The sequence below is a fragment of the Heliconius melpomene genome, chromosome 3 (genome assembly GCF_056956725.1).
Source record: "Heliconius melpomene rosina isolate 202511_hmr_F chromosome 3, ASM5695672v1, whole genome shotgun sequence".
Taxonomy (NCBI): domain Eukaryota; kingdom Metazoa; phylum Arthropoda; class Insecta; order Lepidoptera; family Nymphalidae; genus Heliconius; species Heliconius melpomene.
Genome location: NC_140391.1, coordinates 1,818,664 through 1,843,916, shown reverse-complemented (window position 1 = coordinate 1,843,916; position 25,253 = coordinate 1,818,664). Strand labels below are relative to the sequence as shown.

At 36.4% G+C, this 25,253-nt stretch overlaps 2 protein-coding genes across 15 annotated transcripts in view; one reads left to right on the top strand and one right to left on the bottom strand.

Annotated features, from left to right (window-relative positions):
• The window catches only part of LOC146539815 (tolloid-like protein 1), a 78,322-nt gene extending 75,088 nt beyond the window's left edge, over window positions 1-3,234 (top strand). For 2 of the 4 annotated variants that reach the window (XM_085207540.1, XM_085207539.1), the window contains one exon: window positions 3,032-3,234. In XM_085207540.1, coding sequence (XP_085063666.1) covers window positions 3,032-3,219 — 188 coding nt within the window. In that variant the 3' untranslated portion in view covers window positions 3,220-3,234. Of the gene's footprint in view, window positions 1-2,195 lie in introns of all 4 variants that reach the window. The other 2 variants (XM_085207543.1, XM_085207542.1) reach the window with 2 other exon arrangements.
• Window positions 3,235-3,535: 301 nt separating this feature from the next.
• LOC146539814 (heterogeneous nuclear ribonucleoprotein Q-like) lies at window positions 3,536-24,563 on the bottom strand. 11 transcript variants are annotated; one of them, XM_085207546.1, is made up of 16 exons: window positions 24,488-24,550; window positions 22,473-22,678; window positions 22,092-22,203; window positions 20,157-20,350; window positions 18,789-18,916; window positions 16,892-17,133; window positions 14,310-14,445; window positions 13,634-13,767; window positions 13,476-13,547; window positions 12,707-12,856; window positions 11,054-11,199; window positions 9,858-9,952; window positions 8,330-8,469; window positions 7,777-7,833; window positions 5,581-5,725; window positions 3,536-4,499 (listed from the first exon to the last, which is right to left on the bottom strand). In XM_085207546.1, the coding sequence occupies exons 3-16, from the start codon at window positions 22,200-22,202 to the stop codon at window positions 4,384-4,386; spliced, it is 1,866 nt and encodes a 621-aa protein (XP_085063672.1). In that variant the 5' UTR covers window position 22,203; window positions 22,473-22,678; window positions 24,488-24,550; the 3' UTR covers window positions 3,536-4,383. The 11 variants fall into 11 exon arrangements, with proteins under 11 accessions (XP_085063672.1, XP_085063671.1, XP_085063670.1 ...); XM_085207545.1 differs by lacking the exons at window positions 14,310-14,445; window positions 24,488-24,550 and adding exons at window positions 13,941-14,076; window positions 23,107-23,439; XM_085207544.1 differs by lacking the exon at window positions 24,488-24,550 and adding an exon at window positions 23,107-23,438.
• Window positions 24,564-25,253: the final 690 nt, after the last annotated feature.

The following is a 25,253-nucleotide window of genomic DNA, read 5'->3' as shown; positions in this document are numbered from 1 at the left end:
ATTTCCTTGTACGGATAATCAACACTCTACTGTATATATGAAATAAGTCGTCGTAACGTTTTAGGTTTCGTTCAAAATGTAATTTAAAGTGTTTTCTAAATGTAAAATTGTAGTAAGGAGACGGTCATATTATACCTACTTATTCAAAACATTCCTTCTGATATTCGTGTTAGTATTGTTAGCTATTTTCATTTTACTATTAATTTTATACTTTCAAATATCAAAAGCTTATTAGGGTGAGCTTATTACACATTGACTCTCAGATCTGACTGATCTTTCGTTATCCCATAAATAATGATGTCTTCTTACATCTACATCCTGCAATCTCTAATAAAACAATATGGAGAAACATTCCCAACTCATAATTATAGAAGAGTATATTAAATAAATAAAAAAATACATACATATATTAGGCCTTAGCTTACGCCTAACACTCATATCACCAGATCATTTCAATATAACACGACATAGTGCTGGTACTCGGCTAGTACTTTGCCTCAAGTAATGCACCGACACCCGCACAAATCGCACCTGATGGAGAACATTACTTAGATACTTATATATTATATTTAAATGTGTAATTATTACATACAAATATTAAATACTAAGACAGAGTTTATTATATTAAAGTAGTTCTATTGGTAAAGTTTTATCTAGTTATCTCATATATCTTTAATAGAATTATATTTTAGGAAGTTATTTAATTTATGGATCAACAATATGTACGGTTCAGGCTGAATGACATATCGATGTGTGACTTTTTAAACTAAGATGTTTTTTTTAATATAATCGGTAGACTGGACTTGACCAATCTGGATTTTATTAAATAAAAAAAGCTAGAATTTTTTTGGCACCCAACGTGGGACTGGTTAGTCCCTTTTTGGGTGCCATGTGTTTTATCCTAAAATAATTGTTTCATTAAACTTTTTCGTAGAACGTAGAGAACTATAGCCATTGCTACCGATTATACCATATACTATATACCATTGTAAGTTTTTAAAATATAATTGGCTTTTCAATTTTAGCTTATATAAAATTTTAAACAGATTTCCAAATTCTTATCCACATTATAGATAGAACACTTGTTGTCCGTATGTTGTTCGCACTTTGCAATCTCACATACAATGATATTTGTATCTATATACACAGTTGCATTTTGTCGTTGCAAAATTATTATTGGTATTAAAATAATCATTTAAAATGTAGATATTCGCGGAGTAAGCAGTATTATTATTTGCTCAGAAATAATGTGCACAAAATTAATTGTAAAAAAATATTGATATTTTTTTTTAATTTAAATTTATTATATGCTCAAGTTTATAAAATAACAAAAAAGATTTGTTTGTTACATCAACGCTTGTTGCTGCTTACTTCAGCTTTCTTCTATTAATTGTAAGATACTATGTATAAACACTGTAGACCTGTTAAATGATATAACTTAAATAACATTATATAACGTACACTCACTGTACTCTTATCTTCTCAGTATTGACGGTTCAATGCAATCTTTGTCTCGGAGGATATTCTTATATACTTCCATGTTTAATGTAGGTGTTTAGAACGATGAAATTTAAATTGTTGGTAACAATAGTGTAATATATTGACGATGTTGCAAGATTGTTTATCTTTTTATTTACAACTGCGTACCTTAAATACTAATTTTAAATTTTCTCCATAAAACATAAAATCTCATTCTACATCCATAAACTATGCTCCACTTAAATAGATGTTTTAAACTCGTCTTAATTGTTTCCTTCAATTATACTGTGATGACTCAGGAGAGTAGCAGATATTTGATGTAAAAGCTGATTTAGCAATCGTTGTCATGTTCGATAATTAGGTCTAAATTCCGATGGGACGAAGCTTGCATTGAGTCATCGCACTATAGGGCCCGGGCTGCCGCGTCCAACTCTAGAAATACTTGTGACAATTTGCCTCACTTCCAAACTATACAGTAATATTAAAGTCATCAGAACTAGCAATTAGAACAAGTATTTCTAATAAGAAATTCGCGAAGATGTTTCCCAATAATCTCTGACTTTCCACTTCAACGAGCTGATAAATTATTGGAAAACAGTTACAAAATCAATCACTGATATGGCGCAATGGGAACTGTTGCCTTGTCTCTTGTTGTTTGTTGCTTGTGTCGTTGACGTGGTTGAGGTTGTAACGGGCTGACGCGGCGGTGTGCGCAGGCGCAGCGGCGTCGGGCCAGGCTCGTCACGTCAGGCTCGTCGCGCTCGTCGTCCTCTCGCTTGTGCTCGCCGCCCCGCACTGACCGGGCGCTGCACACGTGAGTCTATTATACCACCCCTTTTCCTGCTTCAGTGCTTCACCCTCAAGCTCTCTGCTTTGCACGACATGCGTTTTATCTATGCTTTTTGTGTGCTTCTTTCATTTTCATTTTCACCAATTGGAGCTATATGTAAATCTATCTTCGAATCTTATTCATATTTATCATAAGATCATCAACCTCATAGCCAATTCCATTACTTGTAATATTTCTTCATTATGAACACTCACAGCTCATCAAACGCGTTTGCAAAACATCTTTACCAGTAGCGGTCACTTCTCCACCCTGCATCAGTTGAAGCTTCCTCTTTTTAAAATAGACGTTAAATTGCATGCAATTAATAAAACATAAAAAAGTCACTAAATCAAAGAAAAATAAACTATTTCTAAATTTCTGAGATTATGTATATGACAGACTGGTGATAAAAATAATTTTGTTTCATGCTACATTAGAAGTAACAAAGTACAATAATATAAGTTCAAGTCTGTCATATAAATAACAAATCGTACCTATATTTTCTTCTTTAACAAAAATTAAAGACAAAAACAGTATAAAAAAGAAGGAAGTATTGGTATTTAAAATCGGAATCATAAACTACCCCAATGTCTTCATCGAATTGGCTTAATCAAACAACTAAGCCAAGTTCACCCAAATCTGTCCAATTCCCGTCGCGTTTATCATAAAAATGATGTATGAGATATCTCCGCGATGGAAAACAAAACCGCGGTTACCAAACAGGCGAGAGCGAGGGCCCGGCCGAGGGCAGCAGCGCCGCGTGGTGGGCGGGCGGCGTCGCGGGCGGCGGCGTGCTGGCGCTGGGCGCGTGCTGGCGCCGCCGCCGACGCGCGCCACGCCGCCCGCCGCCGCCTCCGCGCCCGCCGCCGCGACTCGCCGCGCGCCTCGCCGCACCGCCCGACACCGTGTGACCACCCAATACAACAATTTCATGTAAATATGTGTTTCATTTCAATGCCCGCCTTTATTATGTTTATATAATGTACAAGAGTAAGGGTTTATATACGGTACTAGTATGTATACTAGTATTGTATTGTAATATCTAGTTTTTAAAAGAATTCATGTATTGTTATTTTTATTTCCTTTTAGTCCGTTTTTGCCATTTGTTTTTATTTTGTGGTATAATATTTTCATTTATTATTTTGGTATTTTCAATAAACGAGGTACCTAATTAAATTAAAGACGGTAGGTAGACGGTAGGACATGGGTGGGAAATAAAAACAAGTGTTATAATAAGGCAAACACAGTTTTGCAAATTTATTCCACATAATAAACTGATACAAGATTGATACAGAGTTCTAACAGTATGGACATGCTATGTGGTCGAAATACAAAAAAGTTTAGAACAGCGATAATAATAAACATTGCAGAAATCCTGAACTTTACAATACTACTTCTTCACACTAATGTATTTTAAAAGGGAAATATGTAATAAAAATAAAGCAAAAAAACTAAAGCAGGAACACAGTTGGGAAATGTTATCGATTACAGGTGTTTTTATTTTAGCCGTAATTGACAAGTCGTCGAGGTCAATTCATTCCATTAAATCATTCTCGTGTAACCTAAGTTGTAAGTATGTCAAAAAACAACAGTCAAACTCCTTATAATATAATAATTACTGCTAAAATACACATCACATCGCAAAATGCGTTCGCAGGAATAAAATATATCGAATAACATGTATTAAAAAAAACAGACAGTCGACGGGTCGCAACCCGACGCGCGGCCGCAAACAGGCAACCGCGACCGCGCGCGATCACAAAAATAAACATATATTAAATATACGGCCAATACGACACGACAGTGAAAAAAACCATAAGCATAACGGGAAACTTACATTCGAAACATTTCATAACGTCCTACTTTAATTTTACGGAATCGTCGTACAAAATCGAAAACGCGAAGACGACCTCCGACGAGAGAGAGAGAGAGAGAAAAAAAAAGAAACACATATATATTCTAGAGCGATCCGCCGGTCAGCGAGATCGCAGCCGGCCGCTGTGCGTGGCCTGCAGCGCGGGCGAGGCCTCCCCTGCTCAGCTTGTAGTGTCTCCGGGACAGGGGTCGCCCGCGCGCTAGCTGCCCGCGCCCGCGCCCGCGCCCCAGCCGCGCGCCGCCGCCGCCGCCGCGCCCAGCCGCCGCTTGCTCTCCCCCCCAGCGCTCTGCTGACCCCCGTCGTGCTTACGTTTACCTGCACACAACACGTCACCTGCCGTCAGCCACCCTGGGCACACTGGGGGAACCTAACATGAAATGCTGGTGCTGATACTGTAGTATCACATGACTGATCTACCTACTATGAAAACTAAAACTATTTAAAAAGTATGTTTTCTCTCATGAGACATCTGGCAGAATACGGAAAATTCTTTTCATTGCATTTCATGTTACGTTTCACCAGTATGCACGCACCTTTGCCATACCTATTATATGATCCCTGACCATACAAAATATTGAACATGAGCTACTTATGATCGAAGACAACACTGCTATACATATGTACACATAATTATATTCTACAAAAAAAATCTATAAACCTACAGGAACTACAAGATCTTCCACAAACTTTGTACCCAGAAAACTTTGGACTCGCATCAACATCGAGCTAGAGATAAAGTTTGTGGTAGACCTCAAGGATGACAAAACAAAAATAGGATAGGTGAGGATAGGGATGGAATAGTTACCAATAAATTAACAAGTGTCCAGATTACACGCAAACCATTAAACAAGCTGAAATCAAATTAGTGGTGTGAAAGGACGGAAAGGAGTAAAATTTGCGGAAACAAATACAAATGAGAGTCCAAAGTTTTGTTGAGGTAAATTTAGAATTTAGACAAACTTTTTAGTTCTCCTCTTATATAAATAAAATATATAAGGATATAAAATTAACATACTATTAATTAATATAATAATATTTAAATTATGTTCCACAGTTGTCAAATAAAAAAAGAAGTATTACTTTTAATCATCACATAAACATGTCTCCATAAAATATAAGGAGTATTTTCGGTTCTAGGTTTAGTTATAAGTTTAAATTATATACGTACATACATAACAAAAAAAGAAGCTTCACGCTTTTTCCATTGTAACAGAATAGTCAGAAAAAAATCTAGACTTAAGGTGCTCCATTGATATTTTCCGCCAAATTTCAAAATATCGAGTGTTGAGAGCTTATCGAACGAGAACATGAAAAATATTTTTTCTTCCAAGCTGAGAAACGACTCCATAACCATCGCGTTTACAGTCAACACACTGCACACACGCTCATCACGTACCTGGTAAACTTGGCTTGGCGCGCGGGTTGCCACGCATGGCGCTGGGCGTGCGGCGGCCACGAGCGGCGCGTCGCGCACCACCACGGGCCCCAGCCGCGGCCCCGCGCCGCGCCCATCGCGCGCCCGTCCCACACGACCCAGCCGCCTGCGCGCCACCACAACGTTACACCACCACTCATCACCACGTCACATCACCTCTTGATCAACTACTTTAAATCATGTCCAAGTCAACATATTCAATTAGGCTGTTACAGTACGGTTGAAAAGTCGCGGCTGACCTATAGTTGCGTGTAGATGGTAGCACAGATTAGATTTTACATGTTTTCTTTCTTTTGATTATTTCTTTTTGAACAATATGCAAAACTTCAAAAAATCTTAATATACAGAGCGGCCGTGAGTTGTCGACGGTACTGTACTAGCACTTTTGATTCGAGTTACATAAAAATGTCAGTAGTGTCAGTCCGGCTTGGATGGCAATTCAGCTGAGAAAAGCTGAGCAAAAACAATTGCTCTTTTGCATAGTTCATTTATTAAAAAAGAAACATTTGAAAGACTATATATAGCCAGCTAATGCCAGCCAAGATATACCTAAGAATTCGGAAACGCATAAAGGTGTATTTGTAAGACCAGGCGACAAGTTATAAGACGACTTGCATATATATAATTTTGTTAATCATAATAATTAAGTTTATTAGTAAAGTTATTTAAAAAATCAAATTTCATTTGTGCCATAAACTAAATGTATTTTTTAACGTAGACAAAACCGATTTACCGTCGATTTACCTTATAAAATAAAACAATGCTTAATAATTAAAAAAATATTTATGTTAGTCAACTTATAAACTTATTCACGCCTTATATGCTCCCGAAATCAACCTTGCTTAGCAACCATTAACTAAGTCTTCCAATTGATTCTTATAATATGATTTTTCAAGTCGTTGATCAAGAAGTGTAACTTCATAGATAAGATAAATGCCAGTCTAAATATATAAAAGCTATCTGTGGTTGAGGCTGTTCTCAACATATTATCTGGACTCTTTATATGGAATTCCTCTCTAATTGACTATTTTGCATTGTTGGGTCTAAAAGGTTTCAAAGTATCAGATTATAACAACAAGATTTATTTATTTTTGGCTTAGAGTGTAAAGAACCAAAGCAGGTTTAACCTGCTAAAAACATTTTTTGATTTTTGAAAGAGTAAAAAAACCAAAACTGACCTTAATCTTATTTCATATAGTAGAAAAAACAAATCATTATTCGAAATTGTAAAAACCTTCTGATAATACATGTATTCAGTTTTTTTTTTATTGTTTTTAGTCTCTCCTGATAATTTGTTTAATATGCTGTTAGCGGGTTTACATTCTTAGCCTACGATTTATATATTTGTATTTCTTTTTGTTATTGAGATTAGAATAAAATCAATAAAAAGTTAAACTTTTCAACAACATTTAAATTTAAAGTCACTCAGAGAGATTACATATCAAAGAAGGATAAACAATATGTTTTCATACAATAATACGAAAACAGCCTCAGCCACCGCTTTTACACTATATTCGCTAAGTACTTAAGCAATATCTAAAACTACTTATTTATATACTGATGGCTCTTGAAATTGTAAAGAGTAAAATAAAATTAAAATTATAAATTGGCTTTTAAGCCCGATAATGCTACGTTCTAATATAGTTTGTATGCAAAATGTGAATAATTCGATAAACATTCGGCATAGCGCACATCACTAATCAAGTACCATTTGTCTTATCAGTGATGTGTAGGTAGTGTTGTTGAAAATTATAAAATATATTTTAAAATTTGATTAAATTTAAGAATATTCATACCATCATTTTAAGCTTAACATTCAAAATTAAAGAGAAATAGCTAGAATATTCCTAAGAAAAATTAACCATGCTGCAAAATAAACCAGTCTGCTAAATAAAATATGTATAGTTTATGTACGAGATAAAAAATATGCTAAAACTGTCAACGTCAAGATTATGTATATAATAATAATAATAAGAGTAATACGTGATAAAGAAACAATCAGGTACCTATTACTACACTAAGAATAATAATAAAAAAAATACGACCGTATAAGTAATATCTACCGATATCTAACATCGAGACAACAGCAACAACAACAACATTAACAACATCAACAAGGAGGTTACATACTGTCGTAATGCGATCGTACGCGGGTACCTGAATGCCTCCAGTTAGATCGTAAAGCGAGTTGGGCCCGAGAGCGATCTCGTCGTCCTGAGTGAGGCATTTACCAAGCGGGTCAGTAATTCTTCTTAACATATTCTCTACCTCGTTACAACAGCGAGAAATTTAAAAAAAACGTTACACGGGCATTCGAGTTTCGTTCATATGCGGGGGTGGCCAAGCTCCAAGCGTGTTATAGGGTTAGTGACCAAGCGGGCGAAGCGAAAGCGCTACATGAGGGATGATGGAAGCGAAGCTAACGTGGATGGTAAGTCGGCTCCGACGCGATACGTCCGACGCCGCGCGCGTCATGCAGACCTGAGGGTGCCGCGCCCGCCCCCCCGCCGCCTGCTCACACCGTCAGGCCTACACACTACCTTTACCGAGCCACTGACTCATTGTAGGATGGGATTCAAATTCAACCAAACAAAAAAAATATTGTGACAGATGAAAAAAATTTGGCAAATCAAAAACCGAAAAAAAAATGATGAGTACAGAATCTAGTGACTAGTAAAATAATGTATTAGTTAGTGTGTGTGGGACCCACCGGTTGCGCTCTGTTGGGAGGCTGGCGGGCGGCGGACGGCTGTGGGCCAGCGTAATCAAAATAGAACTCATCGTACCGGTAAAATGGCTCATTGTAGCCACCTCGGTAATCCCCGTACCCGTAATAGTCGTAATCATAATCTATAAACACACAACACAGGCCTTTTAGAGGCTAAGCTAAACTAACGCTAACTTACAAGCTACCGTTTCCGCTCCAGCACCACCGTCCGGCTCCGTATCGACACACGACAAAAACATGCATCGTCCACTTAAACAATCTAACTCCTCGAATTGTGCTCATAGCTTTGCAGCTTTATAGCTGCCTCGAGATACACACAAAATGGTATTTAAAAAATTTTTGGAAACAAATTGGTTGCAGATTGCATTCCTGTCGCCCACCACCAAAACCTATACTGAAAGCGATGTAAAACAGGTGATCATAATTAGACATATCGAACAGGTGTCAAACGCAGCGATGATACTTATGTTCAAGCATGCACTCGGGAATCGGTTAGGGTTGTTAATACATTTAAACAAATTGTAGCCCTCCGTGTACGTACACTTCTCTCAATGTTTCTCTCCTCTACGTCTTTAGTCCGAAACCATGCAGAACCTACTTATAACCTAGCTTTCATTATTTCTAGCCTATAATAGTAGCATTATGAAACATGTGACGTGGCTTGCGACGATACACTGAGCTTGTGTGAGATTCTAAGTAGAATTTATATGAAATAGAAAACAAGCAGTATATTATCGCAACCGAGTTTGTTAGTAGGGGATCAGTAGCAAAGATTGCGTGTGCGCGTGGAGTCCACACCGTGTACACTTTGTGTTGTGTCCAAGTTTCATTTGTATCAGAAATATGAAGAAACACGAATAATCTTTATCCAAAAACATCATTTTTATCATTTTATTATTTTATCATTTTATCATTTTAAATAATGAAATATATCTATACATATTTCTTCATGTTTCCTCATTTTGTCTGCGTGTGACCGACGCTGCTAGATGGGCTTTTATATGTATTTGTTAACACATTTCAATGTGATCGTCGATGTTCAAAGGAAACCAGTAATTAAAGGAGCAAGTCAGTATGCGGTTATAACTCCTTGTAATAAGGAGGGATGGTCAAACATAGCTTTAGCTATAGGTAGACGCGTCTCTAACTCGATGATCAGGTTTGAGCATTTCAATGGCTGTCGTCAGCGAGGGGACAAAGGTATGTTACAAGGACGCAGGTGTGAACTTAGCAGGTGGGTTCCTTCTTTAAGAAAAATATGACGTAATTGCAGCTGTGATTTAAAAAAAACATCTGTTTGGTAGAATTAAGGCGTCTTGAGAAAAAATATATTTGTTAATTACTGAGTTATAGTTAAAAATAATTAATATTCAAATTAAAAAAATTATAATAATCAATCAATTCAATTGACGAAAAGTCAATCTAACATAGCCACATTACATCCGTGCCGTACGCACGTGCGCGTGTGTAGTGTAGGTGTGTGTGCGTGTAAGGGCGCGCCCATACTGACCGTAGTCGCCGCGCGCTTGGGGCGGGCGCGGCTGCGGCTGCGGCGTGCGGCCGCGCAGCGCGCCGTGCACCGGCGAGCAGCTGCACCAATCAAATCTGACATTACACAGCGACACGTTACCCATAGATAACTAGATTCACTGCGCGTGACCGCCGGTCGTGTGGTGGCATCCTTATCATTGTTTATAAGCACTGACAACACTAGTGTTGTCCAAAGATATGCATATACAATTTTTTTAAAAAGAATTTAGAACCATAAATAACTAAAAATAGATTTATTTATTTAATTTTTGACACACCACCGACGACACTTCACTGAATAGAAATCTATGTATTAAAACCTTTTTACTCTTACTGGGAATTTTAAAATATTTAAATATTGTTACTTACAAATGATATAATGTAATTGTTTATTTACCACTTTAATTTCTATTCAGTGTCATAGATATTACAAAATAGATCAATTAGTCCGAAAATCCCAATTGTGCTGTGGAATATTCATAGATAACAAAGTATTATAATATTGATAGTAGCAATCAATTTCATAAAGGTATTTTACAGTTGCATATAATATGAAAGTTGATTTGTATATTTATTTGTAAATAGTACTAAAATACAAAATCTTATTTTTTATAGATTTATTGTTAATAATTCCTTCAATATTAATAAACAGTAGACGACTTCTATAAATTAACTGTATAATTAACAGAATGATTCAACTTAAACCCAACCCGTAATAAAATTTTATTTTCAGGAAAAATATTATTACCTAATTACCATTATGTATGTCCATACTAAATTATAAACAAGAGAGTAATAAAAAATATAAAAATACTAGTACTTAATCTGCCAAACAAAAAGTTTTTAATGTCGAACTTTTCTTGTTCGCTAATTAGTTGTTAACTTTTCATATAATTAATCGTAAGCTATTTTTTACACTGAACGCAGAAACTAAAACACTCAATGTTCGAAACATTACATTGCATTTTGAGTCCTAAAATTTAAACATTTTATCTACCGGAGTGGGAAAAAAAAATAATCATTCCCTAAGGTGGGAATCGAACCGACAACCAGCAAGGAATGGAATAATTCCATTTCCAACATTCATTCCCTCTTCCTATCGCGCTATACGCGAGATACAGCGTGAAGTAAAATCTAAAAACAAAGATAATATGCTATGATCAAATGAACACTCACCCGCCACGTCCGTAGATCATCTGCGTCATGCGACGTTCGCGCGCGCGTAAGATCTCCTCCTTCTTCTTCTTGTCGGAGGGCGGCTTGGCCAGCGACACCTCGAGGCGCGCGCCACCCATGTCTTTGCCGTCTAGCTCTTGCATTGCCTGGGGTAGAAATGCAATAATTAATAGATAAATATTGTGTGCCGTCACTCTTTTTATATTATTTCACTTCGAATTAGGTTCACATGTGTTGAGAAAATATAGCTTGACGTTTTCCCGCACAACAAATAAGACAGATTAAACCTAGTGTCAAGACATTTCGTTCTTCACTTCAGTCAGAATTCAAGTCATTAAAGAGCTGGTGACGAATCCATGCCGTCCTGAAGTTAGATGTTCTAAACTTTTGCGTATTGTTCAGTTGGGAAGAAAATAAATAAATATAAAAATCCCAATATCAAAGATTTCTAGTTTAGGTTTAGTTTGAGAACCCAAAATATCAGACTTTTTATCTTCCCACTGTATCCCGCAAATAGCAGGACAGGCATAGGAAACCTGGGCACCCAGTGTTGAGACACTCCATTCCCTTTAAAACACTTCCGTTCCCCACTTTCAGCCGAATTCTCGAGGCATTGCATGTTGAGTGGGAGAACTCAACGCCGCGCCTTGCCTCGACACCAAAGCGAAGAAATGGAAATACAAACGTAAATAAATATTTCACTCCACCGAGTGGACATCGAACCCACAAACGTCGCATTAACAGTCACATGCGTGTACCCCTATGCTATGTGAGAGGTACAGGTAAAGCTAAAAATACAATTTAAAAGATATAAAAACTCAAGAAAAATGCAAAGAATAAACTGACGTTTATCGCTACATCAAATGTCGGTAAGCCATTAAATAATTTAGCGGAAATCTTATCTGATATCGATCATGTGACCAGCTGAAATTGCACCAGCGTGTGTAAAAAATATATTATTCGATAGAGAGATAACTCAAACTCATAACGTCATTTAACCTAAATTATAATCATATCGATCCACTTGTTACTTAGCTGATATACTCGTATGCATATTATAACGATGAAGAGTTTTTTGGTTGAACTAGATAATCTCAGGAACTATTGGTTCGAATTAACAAAGTAGTTGTGTTGGATAGTCCATTTATTGGAAAAGGCTATTATCAACGTGATCGTTTCGATGCAACGGCGTTTAAAATATGTAATATATCATACATAATTTAGCTATTACCTCTTTGATCACTCGGGGGAAGCCGTACAAGAGCTAATACTAAATATATACATTATACACAAAACAGTATTTCAGTACAATAAATATTCTCTTCAAATGAAAACATTTGTTAATTGCTATAGCAGTGGGTTCAATTCACACGCGATGAAAATATTCACTTTAAGTTTAAATGCAAACTATAACTATAAAAAACATGCTTCCTAATTTTTTTTCGAACATTAGGTTAATGCTGTTATCTCTATTGGCTTTTACAGCGACTCCGGGTGAGTAGAGGGTACTCTGTCCCTGAGAATTTTTTTGCAAGCGCTACGTGGCTGCTTGAGACGATGTCGATGGTGGCAAGGGCCTCCCCTATGGGACACTAACCTCTACTTAAATCCTTCTTTCTAAAAAAAACTTTAACAAGGACTCGAACGGGTTACCTTAACAGCACAATCTCGGTCTTCAAAATGGACGAAAGCGTAATCCTTGATCTTCTTAACGCGCTCCACATTGCCGTAGCGCTCAAACTCCTCCTTAAGCGCCTCTTCTGATATGTCTTGGGTCAGATTTCGGACGTATAACACCTTAACCTGGTTTGAATGACGATTATATTTATATTAACTGTAATTATTTTATAGTTTGCTTAATAAAAAAAAATGTAAAATCAAAAATATTTACGTAGCCGGGACTAGAGTCTACGCGTCTTGAAAACAAATATTTTTTTTATTCAGTGTGTGATTAATATTATAAAATATGTTAAAATTCTGATTAAATCCATCTTGCCAGAGATGCATTTTTTATTGTGATTCAAAGGTATTGTGCCAGAAAGCATAATTTTTTATGTTTGTGAATCCAATTATATCATAAACTACAGTACCGATTTTAAAAAACTTAGCTGCCCCTGTTTTGGAATATGCATAACTTAAATTAAAAATAATAAATGACTCGGTCTTCCAGAAATTTGTGGGCAAACATAGATACTACTATATATACTACTCCTTTTAAACCTAAATAAATCATCATACTCGTCATACTCAAATATTATCAATATACCCATATGCATGCTAAACTCAATCTCATATTTTTAGTCGGTTATTCTTAGCTTCATGCTGTATCCTACCTCAATTCTACAATTATCGCATATATTAAGATACTTGTTTACCCGCGCACGATACTCTTCAGAAAAAAAGGAAACATGTTTGCACTCACTTTACTCATAGTTTGCTCGTCGGGCTCTTCTTGAGGATCAGCCCAATCCACTATAATATCACAGCCCCATACCTTAACAAAAAAAGTATTATAAAACTACTGCTACAACTATTGTTACATGAAATAAGAAAAAGTACGAACAAGTGAAATAAACTTACCTTTATTCTACCGGTCCCAAGTCTGCGCTTAGCCAGCGACGCGGCCTTGTGAGACTCGTATTCCAAAAAACAAAACCCTCTATTTTTCTTCTTATCATCGGGCGAACTATATATAATAACTTCAACGAGCCCCGCTGCAATCATACAAGAGACATAAGACGGAGGGAAGGCGGCGCCGAGCGGGCAAGTACAAGAACAATACAAAGCTCCCTCCAGCCCTCGCTACAATATGAAGCAACTCAAACGATATTCCAGGAGAACAAACTGGGAGCACATAGCACATATTATGAATTCGAGAAGGACTTACGTGCGTGCCTAGTAAGCTCCTCAAACAAATCGTCCCGATCTCGATTCTTAGGGATATTCCCCACGAATAAACGATGATTGTTAAAGGAAACCGTAACGCCAATCTTTTTCCCCTTTCGAATTTCATAATCATTCAGCTGCAAGAACAATTCGAGGGAGAATAGCCATGGCCCGCCGGCCCGCGCCGCTCGGGACGGGCGGGCGGGACGGGCGGGGCGGGGCGGGCGCGGCTGGGCGGGGCGGGCGGGACGGGCCAGGACGGGACGGGACAAGCGGGACGCAAGCGGGGCACCCTCAGCGGTCCACACCAAGCCCCACGCACTCAAAAACCCAACTATCAAGTCTTTTTAAATTCTTTTTGAAACTTTACCTGTTAATTTACCAAACTCTTCCAGTATCTCCTCTTTGCCTTTAGACTTGGGAATGTTGCCGACGAAAAGTCGCAGATTCGGTACGCTAATCTTAATTCTGAGAGTCTTCCCTGGTTTTATTTCGTGATTATCGAGCTGTGGGAAAAATAATAAGGCAAAAATTTTGAAAAGTGGGCCTTCGATACGGAACGCGGTCCGGCGACGGGAGTCAGTCTGGTTAGAGCCAATCGAGATGAGTTAACTGTACGTTGCATGATAAGCCGAGAGTGTTGTACGGAGCAAAGAGGAGAGCCTGACTATTAATAAAATTCTCAGCTGGAGAACTTTTGAAGCCAATTGAAAGTTAACCCTGTAAGTGGACCGTTTGATGAAGTGAAAATAAAAGAAGCGATTAAATAAAATGTGGTGGTAATAAAAAAAAATGAAAGCAACTTAAAATTGAACGAGGTGCACAGTAAGAACGGGATGATATCTCGGGAAAAGCGAGGCTAGATCAGATTACAGGTGTTATATAGTGGCACATTTAAACAATTCAGTGATTACATTTAGTTTGGCGGTGGCCATATACTACATCATTAGAAGGCTGTCGAAACAATGACCAATGGTTAATAAGTTTAGTTACCAAGGCGAATTTTGATGACATTTAGCATTCTATATGGCAACCGTCAATGGGATATTAATGTCATGCTCTTTAAATGATAAAAGCTTAAGTCTAGATCTCCCAAATGTGACAGAATACATTTAATTATTCGTCAGGAAAATGATTGCGTCTTGCAAAAGTACCAATGGCTGATCTACAGTAGTTTTGCAAGTGACGCCACAGTTTGGTGACTTCGGTTGCCGGGTGGAACTCGTCGTGGGGACAGTAAATGCATTTCCTAATCAAATATAACGCATGATTAAAAGTAATATGTAACGGTTCTGATGATAATACTAAAAATTTAAAACAAAATGATGAAAAAAAAAATGGATTTAATGTCCTCGTTAATAATTGCTAACATTTTACATTTAGATACAAATTCAAAATTGTACTATAATTAGAAGAGATACATTTACAAAATTAATACCAAAAATCAAATTTCATGCTCTCTAAGTATATAATATCTAATTTAAATATGGAGGACGATTTCACCCAATCTTAGGTTTATTATACATAGGGGCAAAGTCACCAAACTGCGGTCAGCTAATGTGCTGTGATTCTGTTTTTTTTTTTTCAAGGGATTATACTTAAACATTCGGCGATTCACCTGGAAAGTAGATGTCAAATTAGAATTTAGTTTCATTTTGAATAAACCAATATATATTATTTTAGACACAATTTAGTGGTACGAATTTACATTATTTTTTTATATATTATCAGCAATAAGACTGTGCAAAAATGCGTATTGGTACAGATGTGCGTAACATCCATTTAAATGAGGTTGGTGGCAAGAATTTATATATTTGTTATTTACTTACTTAAAAAAGCGCCGTAAAATATAATTAGTCAATATCTTCGTAAAAACTGCTAAATTGGTTTTGATGAAACAAGGGTAACTGTAGGGTTTACAAAGTACTTTACTAAAATAATAAAGAAATAAACGATCCAAATGTACATTTAACACCCAAGGCGGAGGTAACATTTATCATTTTGCAACACTGAAAGCGGAAGAGATGAATGCAGTAGCATAGCCATATATGAAGGAAAAATTAAATTGTTATAATAAAAACATTGTTGCCACCAACCTATAATATTAGCGGTTAAACCTTTTCAGGTTGAAACACTAACAGATTTAGAAAGTGGCAATTTCGAGACTATTACGAGAGTATGTGATGTTTTGTTAGTTTTATATTAGAATCAATTTAAACATGTTCTTTTTGAAACATTTACATATATTCGTTACCACTTTCTGTCATCTAATCACAACACCCATTTTTGTCAATACCCAATTGGTCGATTTATTTCTCTCTTTAAAAACAATCTCTAAACTGTAGCACAAAAATATGTAACGACGGACTAATAAATAATAATGACGTATTAAAACAGTTCAGTACTAATTGACCAATACAGTTCACGAAAGTGAAACTCAAATACATAACGAAGAATAAACAAAAATCATAACTTTCTTTAAAAAAATAATTATTACATGTCTTGTTCACTCAACAGACAGCCAAATACAAAGGCCGAATTAACTTAAATCATTGCTACTTTCCCAAATACTTAACAAAAAAATAATAAAAAAAAAAAACAAATCAACCAATATGGGGCCACGGAACATGTAGTAACACGTAGTATAATAATCAATCAACGTGGGGCCACGAAACATGTAGTACAAGTCGCGCAACGTGTTATGATGTTTCGCTAAAGTTTTACAATATTTTCGATTTGTCTGTTGTATATCAAATGTTGCTATTAGTTATTTAGTTCATTATATTACCATTATTATGGATATAACTATACTTTTAAATTTAGAATGTTTTAGTTATGCACAACTGCATTCGTGTGTTGCTTAAGATAATCAAACCGACATCACGATACACGGTGCGCGATTGGTTACACTGGTGGTGGTGGTGGTCGTGGGGGAGGGGGCGCGGTGGTTACCTCTTGCACGGCACGCTGCGTGGCGTCGCGCGTGGTGAAGGTGACGAAGGCATAGCCGCGGTTGGCGCCCGTCATGGGGTCCATCATGAGGCGCAGGTCCCAGATGGTGCCGCAGCGCTCGAACAGCGGTATGAGCTCGTCCTCGAACATGTCCTTGGGGATCTTGCCGCAGAACACCTCGCAGCCGGCGCCGGGCGTGCCGCCCTCCCAGCCCGGCGGCGGCCCGCCGTACTTTCGCTGACCTGCCGCACCGACAAAACAAACGTTACCTATGTGTGTCATACTACTTTTGATGTCTTATACTAAGTTTTGTATACGATTTTATTAGATCATTCTGTTTAAGACGAAAGATAAAAAAAATGTTTTCAAATTTAATATTGAATGAGCAAATTGTTAACCCACGTCATGTACTGAAATAAGACATATCTTGTACTAAAACTACCTTTATTTTAAATAAATATCCACTTTGTATATTTTTTCTAATAAAAAAATATTTTTAAGTTTGATAATTCGCTCTTGTAAGTTAACCAAAAAAACAGTAATCTTACGAACATAAAAACATTAGGAATAGTAAAACTTGAATATAAAATATATATTTGAAAATATATAATTTAAATGATATCAAAGTACTGCAAGACGTGTATATATTTAGATTAATTGATAATAATATTAATATTAAACCTCAAAGATACGTAATTCGCATACATGCAATAATATAGGACACGATAAGATATCTAAAGTATTCCGTTAGGCCACAAGCGACCACTTTCGATTTACACTGGTGCAACATTTAATTAGCGTAGAATTTTTTTTCAGCTACACGGTGTATCCCGCTTATAGCACACGCAGAGGTAGGCAGAGGGAACCTGGTGTTTAAACACTCAATTTCCCCACTTTCCGCCAAATTTTTTCGAGGCATTACATGTTGAGTAGCCAAACTCAACATCGCGCTTTTGCCATCATAGCACCAAAGCAAAGAAATGAAAACATCAATAAATAATAATTCTTTCCACCGAGTGGGAATCGAACCCAGAACCGTCGCGTTACAGTCGCTAGACTCTGCGTGCCTCTGCGCCACGACGGTCTCCTAATTAGTGTGGATGCGCCGCTATTATCATTTTATTAACGAAAGCACTTTGTTCGGCAACAGCAATTAGCACACGCGAGTACCGCGTGTTTTTCAACCGTTCGTTTCGATCAACTGCTGTCAGGCTTCAGATTTCAATTTCAATTGCACTACTGTAAATTATTTGGCGTTTCGTCACGGCTATGACTTCAAATTTACAGCAATCTTTTAAAAGTAAAATTTAAATATGGCATAAAAACTACTAAATTTAATTAAATATTACTAAACTATGAGAATAAATGCCAATAAGAAATATATTAAACTATCTAGTCATTGGGTCCTTTATATTATAATCTAATAGGAATCTAATAGGACCCAATAGGAATGTTGTAAGACCGTGACAACATATATTTATGTGAGAAGTGATTGCACCGTTAACCGAGACCAGTTCGTGAGATGCATCTAACTCGCCTAGTAACAGGGTTATTTCTCCAACATTATATATAAATATATATTTCCCATTTGTGGAATTCTTTTTAGTGGTCATCGTGGCGCAGTCGGACACACCTGACGTTAAACAGGATGGTTGTGAGGAGGAGTTGTGGCGATCGTTGTCGTAGGTATTTAAATTATTTTCATTTCCCTGCTCTGGTATAAAAAGCAACACGCGATGTCAAAATGGGGCACGAACCTAAAAACACCAGGATTTTTTTTTCTTATGAACTGAAATACAATTTTATATAATAAACATTAAACAAAATGATTTTTTCCACAATTCACAATCTAAATCCTAGAAACACAAAACACATATATAAAACAAAAGCCACGTACCCGTGGTAACGTCTAACGTGTACCCGGTCCTCGCGAGGATCTGTTTGATCTTGTCCTCGTCAGGGCCCTTGGCCTGGACAGAGGCGGCCAGCGCGGGCGCGCCCTGCACGCCCGCTCTGCTTTTCTGTCTGTGAACATATTGTTATACTCGTATATTATATCTGTTTATACGGATTTATCATGAATATTGTGATATTTCGTTAATATAAAAAATGATAGCTGATCGTAATTGGACCTTTAATTGCCTTGATGGAGAAGATGCGTGTACGTACGACGCTTGAAAGCCTCCAAATTACAGCGGTTGTGGAAACGTCAAAAGGAACATCATTCCACAATATGCATGTACAGGGAAAAAAGGTTTCTAATGCAACCACGTTTGAGCCTCACTACGAGTTTTTTCACTAGTTTTTGTAGAAATTAAACTAATAACTTATAATATATTTTTAATGGTATGCTAGTATTCAGTTTTATATTATTATTATTATTCATTATAATTAATTGTAAAACATTGTTTTTTTTTTAAGTTTATATTGCAACATCTGCGCGCCAACATCCTTTCTTAGCGCCTTGTTACTAGGGTTAGCAGTCGACAAGTAAAATCTCTCCATTGATAGCCAAGCTTAATCTTACGTTATTTAACCTTATTTTTGCCAACCCTAATTTACAAGTGGAAAGGCGTTTAAGATCTATATTATTTAATTTAGCTGTGACTAATTAACTAGTTAAAATAAATGGGCGTGGTCAAGATAAAGTGGGGTTCTTTTTCTAATTTAACCGGGATTCCTGGCTTAAACATTAACACCAACAAATAAATACAAGATAATAAGAACACCACCATAAAAATATAAATTTAAGCGCTGTGATGAAATTTAAAATCAGCCCAACGACAGTGGAAAAATGTAGTTTGCATTGTCATTCCTTGCGGTTCGTTGTACAAGGCTGTATAAAGCTATAGGAGCTTGCAAATATGCGTCACGCGCCTTGAGGAGGATAATGACCACACGTAATCTAATCTCAAACGTTATGAATCGTCGCAACGTTCAAAAGACGCCATACATTTTTCATGCATTTCGCGTCAATTGGAACATTTATCAAAGCCAAAGAGGGAAGCCTCAACGGCTCTGAGCCGGTTTTTGATGTAAAATCCGCCGCAACCTGTATAATCACGTTGCAATGCGGCAATCGTCTGCAAGTCAACTAGATGGCAGCACCCGCTAATAAAATCATCATTTTAAAATGCAGTTCGCCACACGCCCGATAAGTGTCAAATCAATTTTTTCAAGATGACCCAGATACTGATCGGTCAATTTGGCCATCGCCCAAAACTCGGTACGGTAGGGTTGGCAGAACAAAAAAAATATCACTCACCTATAGGTCTTCATGACTCCACATAAATAAGCACTTTTATTAGATACATGCTCGAGATTTGAATCTAAAAATTGTCCAAGAACACTTAAAGCACCGTCGGATGGAAATTCTTTTAAGGCATCTAACGCACGCTCGTCCAACTCAGCGTGCGCTAGCTTTCCAGTCTTATAAATATCGTCGAGCTTGGTTGCTACCTGAAAAATCAAACGCGCCCACTTTATTCCTATACAAAGTAAATAGACAAGCAGGTCAAAACTTAAAACCGTGTCAGAATATTCCAAATGGCGATAAGTGTGGAATCACTGGTGATAAGAACGAGTCTCCTCAAGATAGACGACGCAATTGAGAGCGCCCTCAATCATCTATCTCATTAGGCCTCAGAGCTGTGGGGAACAATACATTTTTCAGGCTTTTATTTCCCATTAAGTTGCCACCAACAATTTAATGACAGAGTCTGCAGCTATCATTTTTGTTATAGTAGTAGCAACAGGCTCATTACACTTTTAAAAAACAACAGGAAGGCACCAATAAAGGTGAACCACTATCAAGATTTAATATCAGTATAAATTACAAGTTGATGGTTCATCAATTAATTTAAAAATTTTCAGGGCCAAGAATTTATTATTTCAAGTTTACAAAGCCTTCATTAGAAGTCCATATCATATATTTTTATTTTGTTATTAACATAATATATAAAAAAAATATTAATTACAATAAAATCTCAAAACAATCCCCAAAACTGTTTAAAATTTTGTAAAAAAACTAAAATAAAGCATCTTATTAGTTGATTATGTATGACTCAATGTATTTGACCCTATTGCTATACATTACATTTAAAAATTCTAATTAGAATTTTCAAGTACATTTAAACAAGTATGTCATATATGCATAAGTAGGTTCAAAGTTATAAACTTTGTTTTAAAATCTGAAGTTATAATTTTAAAATATCTTATATGTTATTAAACATTGAAAAAATATTTATAAACAAGCCAAAGAATACAAAATATTGTCATAGTAACAGCACTCAATTTAAAGTTAAGAGATAAATGTATCAGGGGTCAACTAGAGAAAGTGCATGTAAATCCATTTTTAAGATAATCCATCATATGAGGTAGGTCAACTTATAATAATATTTATATTACTTAAAAGAACATTCTGGATATCTCTCAGGTGCAGTTATACTTGAATACCAACACAATATAAGAAAGTACCTCGGCAACACATCATGTATGATGCGACTACTCAGTAGTTATATTTAGTATATTTTAGATTGATATATTAATTATAATATATACTGTATATAATAAATATATGTCAGAATTTGTTTATCATTATAATTTATTCACTTTTATATATGAAATAAAAAAAAACAATTTTGTCAAGATATTTGAGTTTAAATGAAAATATTTTCATATAAACAATAATTTGATAAGTAATTAATACAATTATTGAATAAAGTAAACTTTTGGAAAAATTGATAATAATTATATTATTAAAATGTTCTTATTGGAATCTTGTTAGACAATATTCTCATTTAAAATTTTTACATTTTTACTTCTTTTTTAAATTGTTCTGCAATATTACTACATCTAATAGAAGATAATCATAATGAATGTATTCAAAAAACTTGTATATTAAGATATTATGAATATTTTTCAATTGCATATCTCCAGTATCTTATAGATGGATCATCTTTCATGTTGTTTTATTGATTAATTATTAAAAATGTGATTTTAAAGATAATTCTTAAGCATTATTTGTATTATGATTACTTATATATTTGATATTTTAAAAAATGATTGGTTTTGAATTTGTGATTAAGCGGTATGTTTCCAATATATGATTTTTACTTTTTATTTCTTATCATATGATGTAAAGTTATGAGTATAGAAATATAAATACACTGTAAAGCTTTGAATGTTATAAAGATCTTACCTTTGGATCCAAGCCATATTCTATAAGTTTGGGGTAATCTGGTGTCCGGCCAACATCTGAGTCCTTCCCGGAGACATCTTCTAGGGATATTTCTCCATTACCCTCCGCCATTCTGCACAATTATTAACTTTTTGAACACACACTACACTGATGTACAGCAACACACTGGCTTTTCCACTAAAACTTTTGAACTAATTTTATTATCAACAGCTTTAACTTTGGGAATTGAGGCCTTTCAAGCTTCACTACAGAATACTGATGATGTCATATCAAGAGAGCAACGAGTACGAAACAATGCTACACATTATTTATCACCAAAGCATTATCTTATTTCAATTTTATTATAAGTAAATTATTATGAAGAATAATAACAATATTTACCTTATTTTACAATTTTTTGTAATTTTGGAAGAAAATGACAACTCGCTAATTGTCCGAAAAACAAAAAAACAAATGATGTTCAAACATAAGAAACTGTGAAACAATAGGATAGTGCACTCCTCATTCCATCAGGGTAAGGCGTAATTTCAAAAAGCGAATGCGTGGGTCATCGCATTCTTTTAGTGATGTGAAACTTTTTTTTGAGCCTAAAATAAAAATTGAAATTACAACAAAAAAACTTAACAACTACACTAAAGTCTAAACATAAAGGATATGCGAAATCCGGCGGTCAATGACCGAAATAACACAGAGTATACTCGATTAGGTCTTTTAAAATTGTTACACATAACACTTTTCAACTAATAATCACTTTAAAAACACTTTTACAATCCTTCTGTATCAAAATACAAACACAAGTAACTTTCCGCGCATAAAACTTTGGCAAATGCGAAACTGCAATAAGTTGAGAGTGCAACTGCATTGCACTCGATAAGAACCGGCCGGCGCGCGCCTGAATTTCCAAGAAGAATCCAATTGGAATGAGCACGTAGGATGCCAGAAGATAGAAAACACTGTAGCACACAATCACTGTACAATACAATCGACCTGCAACACTGTACACGAAAATAATTACCTATTAATTTTGCTAGTTGGTGGCCGAGACAGATATGGCGGCACCGCGCGACGTCAACGTGATCGCCAGTACGGGGTTCTCATAACGACGCGCGGGACATGCAACGAGGAGTGCATTCAAACTTTGAAAGGCAAGTGATGTTTTTAAAAAAGTTTAAAGAATCTCTCTGTTTTCAGAATGAATGCGACCGCAGCGAATGATGAGATATTTTTATTGCACAGAGAGTTTTTGCAATGATTGCGAATAATTTTGAATGTGAAAGAGCGCGGCGCGTCGCGCAAGGCTGCCGGCCGCGAGGTGAGACAGGCTAGCGGCAAGACGGCGGCGAGTGAGAAGCGAGAGCGAAGGGGGGAGGGTGTTGCAACCGGCGGTGCAGGCGTGCAGCAGCGACGACGCCGCACCGAGCGAGCTTGCATACTTGCATACGCACTCACACTCGCAAACCCCTGACCTTCGTTACTTGTAAGTCGTAATCGATTCACTGTAAGAGTTTGTCTTTGTTGCACTTAGTTTCTCTTAACTTAAACTAAAAGATTTAAACTTAATCACGGTAAGGAAACTGACCTAGCCAAATTCAAAAATTGGTTTTTTGCAAAAAAATATATAATTGATTCATCATTTATTTTTAAAATTATTTTCTACTAAGAATTTATCAATTTGTTTGGCTAAAACAAAAGGAATATACCTATTTGCAAATAAGAAAATAATCCCATTAAAAAATACTCCAGTAAGCACCTAATCTATATAAATAGCAATTTAATTTTTTTTATTTTTAATTCTCCCGCCTAAATATAATCAATATAACTAAACCTAACTAAAAATGAGTGCGATAAAATCTAAAAAGATCACACGGTTACTAATCGACAACGTCCAATAGTAGAACAAGGTTCATTACTCTTTGATATGGAAACGAAGGGATAAAAGAGTTAATCGCAATAACCCCCTTGCTTTAGTTCGCTTCACCTGCTGATTATTGAAGCCGTATGTATTCGCGACACATACACAAAACTGGCCTTCGCAGTTCGCGTGTATGCGTAAGACACTTGGATCTGTATCCGCCGCATGATGCATATGTGGGTAGACACTTAGATAGAGCGGCTACTGCGGGTGCCTCGCTTTGTGCGGACAGACTTCCAAAGCGGCCCTTTCACCGCGAATATGAATCTTACACGAGGCCTATGTCGCGACGAGAATCGCTCACTACTTAACACAGACTCGCATTACAAAGAGATTGCGTGTAGTATGTATGGTGTAGCGGCATGACAGACACACTTCCTTTCTCACATTTTCTTGATATCAATAGCGTTAAAGTACAAGCTGTAAAACGAACTCTCCCTGAGTTTCCGGTGGGTTAAGTCTTCTTGAGAAAGGTTTCGCTCACCTCACACGTCTGTTTTATTCATATCTGATGAATAATACGACTCATTGTTCGCTCCAACTTCAGCTTGGAACTAAAAAAGAATAACAACCTTAAAAACTCTATATGGCACATCACTATCTTCGAAATTTGACATGTTATTTATTTATTTTTAAAGTCTATGGACTCGTGGAATAAACAGTTCAAATGACAGTTTCGTGTTACTGCTAAAAACTTTTTAAGTATATGAGTTGCGAATTCGGGTCGAGCGAGAAATATTTGTGTTAAGAGTTCAATGCAGAAGACATTAAATAGTTACTCACCGATTCTCGTAAGGACCTTAGAAATAGCGCGAATCATCCGTCACGGACGTCTATAAATATCCATTTTGCAAATATACATAGCATCGCAAGACCGCGCTGGCCGCGGCGTACTACATTCGCGATAAGGCACTTAGTGCGTATTTTAAATACGTCAACAGTTCGTTGACCCGCGCCGTTTCTCACCGTACGTTGCCGAATTTATTGTGTCTGTAGATTTGTGGGTCGTCGTCTGCAATACCTGACGTCGAATGGAGGGCCCAGATGATGGTGACGTCATCTCAAATCAAACTAGCCGGTGTTTCTAGTTCTAGTTAATATAATACGGTATTCACAAAACGCGTACTATGCATTATAATACTTGCCCTAATCTAACCTGTCGGTGTGAATAGTAAAGTAGTAGTTCTAATCGCGAAACACATGTGTGTCGAGGTCATTGCTATTTGTTTTTTTTTTTTTATAATTCAAGG